General features: G+C 48.7%; 1 protein-coding gene across 1 annotated transcript; it reads right to left on the bottom strand.

Annotated features, from left to right (window-relative positions):
- Window positions 1–599: 599 nt before the first annotated feature.
- On the bottom strand, window positions 600–7,819 carry HSP90AA1 (heat shock protein 90 alpha family class A member 1). The gene is made up of 11 exons (XM_051769628.1): window positions 7,628–7,819; window positions 5,821–5,979; window positions 5,354–5,720; window positions 4,727–4,860; window positions 3,933–4,241; window positions 3,260–3,425; window positions 2,916–3,106; window positions 2,630–2,777; window positions 2,011–2,279; window positions 1,543–1,876; window positions 600–1,345 (listed from the first exon to the last, which is right to left on the bottom strand). The coding sequence occupies exons 2-11, from the start codon at window positions 5,977–5,979 to the stop codon at window positions 1,236–1,238; spliced, it is 2,187 nt and encodes a 728-aa protein (XP_051625588.1). The 5' UTR covers window positions 7,628–7,819; the 3' UTR covers window positions 600–1,235.
- Between the last annotated feature and the right edge of the window lie 2,244 nt (window positions 7,820–10,063).

Below are 10,063 nucleotides of genomic sequence, written 5' to 3'. Positions count from 1 at the left end.
GCTCAAGTATCATGAAGCACAAAAGACAGAAACAGGAAACTAGATCCATGTTTGTGTAAGAGCAGGACAAGATTCTCAGAACGTGACCCTATCCACCCCCTCCTCCCTACCAAGTTCATTAACTCAAGCTTGCTGCAAATACCAAATGTAATCTGCAGGGCAAATTGGTGGAGCTACTTACTAAAAGCTTTACTACTCCTCCTTCAAAGGCCAAGTAGTTTCCTGGCAGAGTGTGATGTACAACTGACTACATAACTTCTCATGCCAAAACTTGATCACCTCCCTGCAAAACAATGGATCAGGCTTGGAGCTCCATTAGCCAAGACTTTTAACCACTGGATTTATCAACATGAATTAAACCCAAACTTAGAGCAAATCACCACTTTTTCAGAGATTGAATTGTCTTGAGTTCTTCAAGAACTGCTTTACTTTCCCGCTTTGAGGAGATACTGGTTTGCAGTGGGAGGGCCAAGCCTGTGCAATTAATACATTTAAAAGGACACAGCTGCTGCTCAGGATCCAAAGCAGTGAGTGACTGATTCTGGGCTTGAGAAGAGCAAGTTTAGTTTCAGTGATAACAGACAAGTCAATGACACGACTCAATTCTTAACACTTTTATTCTTACAGTTCTAGGTTTGAACTGTACATGCAGAGTTGCATAAGTCACAATAGAGATTTACAGTGGATTCTATTCTATGGTAGAGTGCAATCCAGAATCCTTGAACAGTATAAAAAACAACTTTAAACATCAAGAACTTGTTAGGAGCAGAAGGGTTAAAGCTTCCCCAAGAATTCCAGCTCTCCTGGATACCTAGTTACTAGGTACTGTATGTTAGACAAGAGTTGAAGAGCTGTAGAACACTAAACAAACTCAGAACATCCTGATGTCATCCCATCTTCTTTACTTCTTTCCCACATTTCTGGCAATTAAGAATAAGTCAAAAACCCTGCCACCTGCAACCAGCTAATACAGACAAAAATAACTACTTCTTAACTTGCCTGTTTAGGGTTGTACAGTGTTAAAGAAAATATTCCCTCAATGGCATTTGTATCTCACATCAGCTGAAAAAGCAATGTAACAAAAATAAAGGTAGAACATCTTTGAAAATAAATATAAAGAGGGAATGCAGACAAAGTGTCAAAGATTTTTTTTTTGGCAGGTAACATTCATAATATACAAAATATAACTTATTCATATTAGCCAAGGAAACATTCATGAGTTCCTGTAAACTGGTTTAATCCACCTCCTCCATGCGTGATGTGTCATCATCTCCTTCAAGAGGTGGCATCTCCTCAGTGACTGCTGGACTAGCTTCTTCTGCAGCAGTGTCATCTTCATCAATGCCTGTGCAGAGAACACATGGACTGTTAATGCTGACAGCACAACTCAGATCTTTATTTATTGCAGCATAACCATCTGAGGAATGGTTCCCCTTTTTCCACACATACTAAGCAGCATCAAGGTGATCTACAGACATTACACCCTGAAGGGGTGTGTGACCATACCGAGTTTACTGGAGCCAGGACAGATATGTAACTTACCCAGACCGAGTTTGATCATTCTATAAATGCGGTTGGCATGTGTCTGAGGGTCTTCTAAGCTGAAGCCAGAGGACAGGAGTGCTGTCTCATACAGCAAGATGACAAGATCCTTCACAGACTTGTCATTCTTATCAGCCTCTGCTTTCTGCCTCAGTGTTTCAATGATGGAATGATCAGGATTAATCTCCAGGTGTTTCTTTGCTGCCATGTATCCCATCGTGGAGTTGTCCCTTAATGCCTGCGCTTTCATGATCCTCTCCATGTTGGCAGTCCAGCCATATGTACTTGTCACAATGCAGCATGGAGAAGTAACTAAACGATTGGACACAACAACCTAGAAAGGGAATGCAAAGCGTTAGTGATTTAAACATTTCAACAAGTACAACTGATTTACTCATTTCAGATCACAGAACTTGTTACATGTAGACAAACTGAATACATATAAGCAAATTGGGTACTTCTATTTACCTTTTCTACTTTCTTTTCAAGGATATCTTTCATTATTTTGCAAAGGTTTTCAAACTTGGCTTTCTTCTCCTCCTGCTTCTTTTTCTCTTCCTCATCTTCTGGAAGCTCCAAACCCTCTTTTGTCACAGAAACCAGGGTCTTGCCTTCAAATTCCTTCAGCTGCTGCACACAGTATTCATCGATGGGCTCAATCATGTAGATCACCTCCAGCCCATGTTTGCGAAGGCGCTCCACAAAAGCCGAGTTGGCCACCTGATCCTTTGTCTCACCTGCAAGAAACAAGGATGCCAAAGTTGAGCCTCAGCAATAACGTAGCAGCTTGTTCATTTTCTGCACAGCCTATGCAACATTCTGTGGTGCTTCCTGTACATACCACAGGGAAAAAAAAGGGGCATGAACAGCCTGAAGAAACAAGCCTTTTAAAACTCACACCCTCAGCTTCTAATACTCTGCCCTGGTTGGGAAGTCATTTTGCATTTCCTGGAATGCCAGGTAAGAGATGTTTCCCATTCCTGCCAAGCAAGAAGACTGGGAAGCCCTGTAAGAGCACTTATACACCCCTAAAAAGCTAATTCTACATATACACCTGCATTTACATGTCATTTCAGTTCCAACTCACCAGTAATGTAGTAGACGTGTTTCTGGTTCTCCTTCATCCGAGTGCAGTAATCCTTCAGAGAAACCATTTCATCACCAGACGCAGATGTGTAGTACCTCAGTAGTTCTGAGAGTTTCTTGCGGTTCTGGGAGTCCTCATGGATGCCAAGCTACAAAGGTAGAAGAAAAAAACCTGCTACTAAATGATTCCTTTAGGTAAATACTGAACTGCGGTAGTTCAGCGGTTCAGGTGTAACAAGGATCCATAGCTGCCAGTATCAGCATTGCTAAGCAGAAAGACTACAAACCTTGATGTTCTTGGAGAACTGTTCATAGAATTTTTTGTAGTTCTCCTTGTCTTCAGCCAACTCAGTGAACAGTTCTAAGCACTTCTTCACCAAGTTCTTCCGGATAACTTTCAGGATCTTGCTCTGCTGCAGCATCTCACGAGAAATATTCAGAGGTAAATCCTCAGAATCTACCACACCTCTCATGAAATCTGGAAAATAACAAAATTACCTTTGTCAATGTCAAACATTACCAGTCACTACCCAAGTGGTTCTGCCCACTTAAATTACAGATTGGTTTTCTACAGAATTCTGGGTAACATGAACTAAGCAGTACTTTTAACTTTTCCCAAAACCATACTCACTCAGGTATTCAGGGATCAGTTCCTCGCAGTTGTCCATGATGAAAACTCTGCGCACATACAGCTTGATGTTGTTCTTCTTCTTCCTGTTTTCAAACAGATCGAAGGGTGCACGCCGTGGGACAAACAGGAGAGCCCTGAATTCCAACTGCCCTTCCACAGAGAAGTGCTGTAAGGAAGCAAGATGATCATTTTAGTCAATTTGCATGGTTTCCACTGCAATAACCTTTTAACAGCTCTTCAAAAGTACAACGCAAATGGTGACCACTGGACATCAAATTAACACAGTAGTCAAGACATAGGTCAGGAACAAGCACTTTCTTCAGACAGACACATTAAATTTGTGTGCAGTTACAGGGTTAGTTCAAATGACCTTCTGTTCCCTTTATCACAGACTGAAATTTAGGAAGCAAATATGTTCTTACAGTACTTCCCACTACAGGCACACAAAAGAGTATTATTAGAGCTCACATCTCACCCGAGGTCCTTTGAACACTACAAACTCAAATAACTCAATTTATGTATATCTGCAACCTACTTTTAAGTTTTTCAGTTTCACACAGTAAGAACTCAGCTACAAACTGGGAAGGCACATGCACTTACTGAGTGCAGACTCTGTTCAGATTATCAATACAAATGAAGCAACTAAAGTTGTGCTGGAAGACAGAAAACTTACTTTCACAGCCAAGTGGTCTTCCCAGTCATTAGTCAGACTCTTGTAGAATTCTCCATATTCCTCATTAGTTATGTCATCTGGGTTCCTGGTCCAAATGGGCTTGGTCTTGTTGAGCTCTTCCTGATCAATGTACTTCTCCTTGATCTTCTTTTTCTTCTTCTTGTCTCCATCCTTCTTCTCTTCTTCTTCATCAGAACCAACATCCTCAATCTCTGGTTTATCTTCTGTCTTTTCCTCTTTCTCTTCTTTTTCCTCTTCCTTTTCCTCAGCCTCATCATCACTCACTTCCTTATCACGTTCTTTCTCCACCTACAGAAGAGATAAGCAGTTGAAGTCAGAAAGTGGTAAGTTGCATAACTAATAGTTTTAAGGTATTCCTCACAGTCTGACAAAAATGGAAAACTACATGAACACAATGTCAATCTTTCCTCCTTGACTCAAAGGACTCCCATTCTCAGTGCTGAGACACAAGTGGTATTTTGTTTCCTCATGCTCACGGGGTAGTTCTTGCTGTTTAATTTCATTACACTGAATGACCTCAACAATACAGCAAGATGTAGTTAATGGTTTGGAGGCAGATACACCACTGGCTTTGAAAACCCCAGGTTTATTTTAATCTAGTCCTGTGAAATAGATCTGTAATTAAAAGAACTGCATATCCCAAGAGCTGCCTCCATATCACATCTGAAAGAATCGTAACTACCACAATACAAATGTACTGCTCCTTCTCACGTTACAAAAATTCACATGTCTGTAAGTGGTGATACTCATTCAGCTTCAAGCAAGATACATACAAAGAGTGTAATAGGGTAGCCGATGAACTGAGAATGCTTCTTCACAATTTCCTTGATGCGCCGTTCCTCCAGGTATTCAGTTTGATCTTCTTTAAGATGCAGAATGACTTTTGTTCCACGGCCCAGAGGTTCACCTAGAATGGAGTACACAGGTTTTACTTTGCTGCGGCATAGTAGACTTGGATTAATTCTTTAAAAAGGCACTGCTGTAAGTCATTTTTTTACCACTGGGAAAATGAAGCTTTGGGTACAGAAACAGCCTTAGCGATTTACAAGCTTGCTGTACCCAGCAGATATTGTAAAGTGAGGTTAGGGAGATATTCACTGCTCTGTTCACAGGTTATCTTTAAAGGATCTGCATACAGAGTAGTGGTACAAGTCTACAGAAAGGTTTCCATGTGTAAGCTTAAAAATCTTCAGTCTTCTTTATATAAGGCACCATTTACTTGGGCATTCCTTTACATATCAAATTACACCAACTTAATTGGGAGGGATCAGCTGGGCCTGTGCCTGATGACTCAAATAGTACTTATTTCACCTCTCCCATCTGTCTTTTCCCATGCCTTGAGTAGGTGCCACTGTCACAAATCTTTACAAAGTATTGCTGAGCAGAAACTTAATACTCACCATTATCCAGCCTGACAGTGAAGGACCCTCCAGCTGAGGACTCCCAAGCATACTGCTCGTCATCATTGTGCTTGGTGATCACTGTCACTTTTTCAGCAACCAGGTAGGCAGAGTAGAAGCCAACACCGAACTGACCAATCATGGAGATATCAGCCCCTGCCTGCAGGGCTTCCATGAAAGCCTTGGTGCCAGACTTGGCAATAGTACCAAGGTTGTTGACCAGGTCAGCTTTGGTCATCCCAATGCCGGTATCCACAATGGTTAGAGTGCGGTCATGCTTGTTTGGGATCAGGTTAATTTTCAGCTCTTTTCCAGAATCCAGCTTGCTTGGGTCAGTCAAGCTCTCATACCTGATCTTGTCCAGAGCCTGAAAATGAAGAGGCAGGCTTTAACATTCCCTGACTATTCCTAAATATTTCAGTAGCCCCAATAACATAATGAAGCAGACTAGAGCTTCAGGTACTTACATCTGAAGAATTGGAAATCAGCTCCCGGAGAAAGATTTCCTTATTGGAGTAGAAAGTGTTGATGATCAGAGACATCAACTGAGCAATCTCTGCCTGGAAGGCAAAGGTCTCCACCTCCTCCTCCATGGGTTGGTCTTGGGTTTGCACAGCTTCTGGCATCTGCAAGGAAGAAGGGAGTTGAAATTCAATTCTGGAACAGCTTGGCACACATATCCCATTGCAGGCAGTCACAGTGGTATTCTCAGATAAAATATTTCAACCACGTGGTTTCAACACTAAAGGAACACACGCATACAAAAAAAACCCCCCTCCCTGGATCTTATTTTTAGACAGTAACAATTCAGGAGTTTTAAGGAATGCAGAAACTAGATGCAAGACTTTTACTACAGGCTTGTGCTACATTCACTTTTATTTGCACCATCTGGGCTAACACAGATTCCTCTCTCCTCTGTTATTTTAGAAATTAATAGAGGACCTTTATTTCCCCTCGTCACACAAGAAGCAGATATCGTTCTCACCATAAAGTCCGTATTTGAATTACTATAATTTTGCACTTACAACTATCCCCTCCAGCAGCACACTCTACGCATTAACTGTGACTTATGCACCAACACGGCTCAGCCGGACCCGTTCCCCTTGTCTTACATGGAGTAATACCCGTCCTCAGAAGCTCCCCGAGCACTCCCATCGCCGCGGTGCAGGGCCAGCCCCAGCCCCAGCCGCAGCCCCAGCCCGCCGCTCCCCCCGCCCGCGCCGGGGCCGCCCCCGCCCCCCGAGCGGCGCGGCCGCGCAGCGCCCCCTGCCGGCGCCCGCCGGCACCGCCAAACCTTCTAGAAACTGCCAGAGCCTTCCCCGCCCGCGCCCGCCCCCCCGCCCGAGCGCTGCGGTGCCGAGCAGCCCCCCGAGCCCGCTCCTGTCTCCTCTGCCCCCCGTCCTTACCCCCCTCCCTGCCCTGCCCCCGCTCCTTCTCTCCTCCTGCACCCCGTTTCTTTCCCCCCGCTCCTTCCTCCTCTGCCCCCCCCCCCCGCCTTGCTCCCTCCTGGCACTCCAGTCCTTTCCTCCTGCCCATACTCCTTTCCCCCCCCCCAACCCCGCACGCCTTTCCTTCCCCTCTTGCACTCCATGCCTTTCCCCCGCTCCCTCCCCTCGCCGCGCTCTTTCCCTCCTGCTCGCCCCTTCCCCCCCGCGCCTCCCGCTCCTTCTCTCCCGCTCCCGACTCCTTTCCGCCCGCCCCCCTTCCCGCCCCCGCCGCTCTCCCGGACCGCAGCTCCTCCATCTTGCGCTCTCGTGGCCGAGCGCCCATTCATTGAGCGCGAACCCCCCTCGCCGCCCGCTTCCCCCGCGCCAGAGCGGGGCCGGGTCACTCCCTCCCCGGGCACCCTGCGAGGGGGAGGCGGCGCTGCGGCTGCACCCCGGGACAGGACCTTCCCTGACCGCCACCTACGGCCCCAGCCCGCCCCCCCCCCGCCGCAGGAGCTGCCGATTGCCCCCCCCCCTTCGCTGCCTTACTTCAGAAACAAAAAAAATACTAATTTAATAAAGTATATTCGGGACCATCAGCAGCGACCTCCCTTTCGGCCATACCCAGACTTGGAGCCCCATGACCCTCCGAACCCCCTACCCTTCCCGGGATCTAACGGGCCACAGAGAGCAGCACGTCCTGCGCCACGCGGCTCCCGCAGCTCCCCACCTCCACCCTCCCAAGGAGCCCCAGCCCCGCACCCCCCAACTCCCAGGATTCGGTAGGAAAACGCTCCCTTTGCGCCGATCCATCCCTGGCGCGGCGCCGGCCGCCTCCGCCGCTCACCTTGGCAGGGGGAAGGGGTGCTGCTGTCCTGACTGGCGCTGTAACACAACACTCGCTCTCCGCTGTGCGCTCGCTAGTGCGCGCTCCCCGCCGCCCGCCCCATTTATATACGGCGGGACCCGCCTCCTTCCAGAACCATCGGGAACCTTCACCGCGGGCGCGGGGGGGGCGCGGGGCGGGGGGACGCGGGGCGGGGGGCGGGGCCTGCCGGTCGAGGGGCGGGGCCTCGCCGCGCGCAGCCAATCGCGCCCGTCCGCGACAGGCGCCGCGGGGCTGGCGCCTGAATGGGCGCGAGCTAGTGCGCGCTCACCCCGGAGCCGCTTCGCCCGCAGCGATTGGCTCGGCCGGGCGGGGGGGGGGCGGGGCCTTGGGCGCCTGCGTGAGAGGCGAGTGACGTCACCCGCTGCCGCGCGCCGCTCCGAACGTCCTAGAAGGGGGCGGGGCGGAGGCCGCTTTTCCCCCCCCCCCCGCATCCCAATCCTCCTTCATCTTCCTTCATCCTCCCCCCGCCCCCGAGGAGCAGCGGGGAAGGGCCTGGAAAAGTCGGGGTCCCTCCTCCCCCAGCCGGGAGAACGGCACAGGACCGGGGTGCGGGGCGGCAGCCGCCTCCTGTCTTTGAACCCCTGTGTCCGCCGCGTTGTGCGGTGTGTGGGAGTGCGGGTGTGTGGCAGTGCAGGTGCGTGGCTGTGCAGCTGTTCAGGTGTGCGAGAGCGCATCTGTGCAGGTGTTCAGCTGTGCAGGTGTGCGGGAGCGCTGAAGTGCAGCTGTTGGGGTGTGCGGGTCTCCAGCCGTGCAGCTGTTGGGGTGTGCGGGTGTACGGCCGTGCAGCTGTTGGGGTGTGCGGGTGTACGGCCGTGCAGCTGTTGGGGTGTGCGGGTGTCCGGCTGTGCAGCTGTTGGGATGTGCGGGTGTCCGGCCGTGCAGCTGTTGGGATGTGCGGGTGTCCGGCCGTGCAGCTGTTGGGGTGTGCGGGAGCGCGGGTGCCTCGGTGCCCTCGGGCGGGCCGGGGGGCTGCGGGAGGGCGGCCCCGCGCTCCCGGTCCGGCTGGCCGGGCAGGATCCTGCCGGGCGTAGCCGGGTGAATCACGGCTCAGCGATGCTGTGGTAACGCGTTTCGCCTGCTCAGGGAAAACAAGCCCCGGTTCTCACGCCGCAGGTATCAGCGTGCGAGCCTGACAAAACCGGGCATCTCGCTCTGTGCGCTTGTGCAGGGTGGAAAGAGCCAAGGGATCGAATCCAAGCGGCTCAGCAGACCTACATAGCTATGCAGTTACTTAAGGATTTAAGTGCTAATAGTAGACACGAGGCGGATGCCTCTGCTGTTGGGTTTGTAACAGCCCAAAGCCTGAAATCCGCTGGGCTTCTCAGCCTTTACGTGGCATTTGCCATCTCATCTGGGAAATCTCGGCTGATGTTCAAAGGACACAGCAAGAGACATCTTTGTACATACATTTACACATCCTGCATAAAGGCTTTGATATGTACCCGTCTCATTACACCCAGTAGCTCTGTGATTGCAGCATTTAGCAGGGAGGGTATTTTTATATCCTGAATGACCTGATTGGGAGCAGGCAGTTAAATGCAGGTCTTCCGTTTCTCAGGAGAATGATCTGCATCCCATGTGTTCCAGACCAGGCTTCTAAAACTTTCTTCTTGGAGCTGATCCACTTTTGAGGTTATAAATACCAAGCGAAGCTGCATGTTAAAACTGTACAATGATGTAAGCATGAATCTAGACAATCTCCTGCTCTAGAGAATATTTAAGGGATAAAAAGGATGTTTCTGTAGCAAAAATTCATCCCATGTGCAACTTCTCGGCATTTTCTGTTGGCTCTTGGACATACCAAGACTTCTTTCTAGTTCCAACATCTGTCTGACTTTTGGGAATTGAAGTTTAATACACCTAACCTGCCATTCCCCTAGTTAAGCATCCTGAAATGCACTGGCTAGCATGAATTTGGTATTACAATACTTGGATCCATTAATGCTTTTAATCAAGGATCCTCATGCTGAATTTAATATTCTTTGCATCCGTTACTCTGCAGTTTGACCCAGACAAGCAAATCTGATTGAACTGAGGCCTATAGGCTTGATTTTGTTGCAGCATTATGTTTTCAGGGAGTTTTCAGTACTCCTCATAATCTGACAAGAAGATACATTAAGTACAGGTATAAAGCATCATGTAGGACATGGCAAGGAATTGAAATTACATCTTGTTTTGTTGCAGTTTCTGCAGTGTCTGGATCAGTATCTGCAATGACTTACAGGACTCTGCCCTTCTAAATCCTGGTGCTCCAGCTCTGATCCAAGCAGTTGGCCAAAATACAGGATCCTGCAGGTTATTTTAATTAGAAGGAAAAATTAATTGTGGTGTCAACAAGAACATAAAAGGGTGTATAGATGAGCTGCTGCTCAGCCCACAGGAGAAATCAAACTG

This window comes from Manacus candei, unplaced genomic scaffold (genome assembly GCF_025592945.1).
Source record: "Manacus candei isolate 608988 ecotype Guabito, Panama unplaced genomic scaffold, ASM2559294v1 h1tg000109l, whole genome shotgun sequence".
In the NCBI taxonomy this organism is placed as follows: domain Eukaryota; kingdom Metazoa; phylum Chordata; class Aves; order Passeriformes; family Pipridae; genus Manacus; species Manacus candei.
The sequence above is the reverse complement of the archived record's forward strand: the minus strand, read 5'-3'. Positions and strand labels throughout refer to the sequence as shown.

Excerpts from the sequence above, each read along its gene's own strand:
- HSP90AA1 (XM_051769628.1), bottom strand. The coding sequence starts at position 5,979 with ATGCCAGAAGCTGTGCAAACCCAAGACCAACCCATGGAGGAGGAGGTG. Across the intron at positions 2,778-2,915 it reads AGTTCTCCAAGAACATCAAG|CTTGGCATCCATGAGGACTC; the intron begins GTTTGTAGTCTT and ends CTACCTTTGTAG. Across the intron at positions 1,877-2,010 it reads TTGAAAAGAAAGTAGAAAAG|GTTGTTGTGTCCAATCGTTT; the intron begins GTAAATAGAAGT and ends TTCCCTTTCTAG.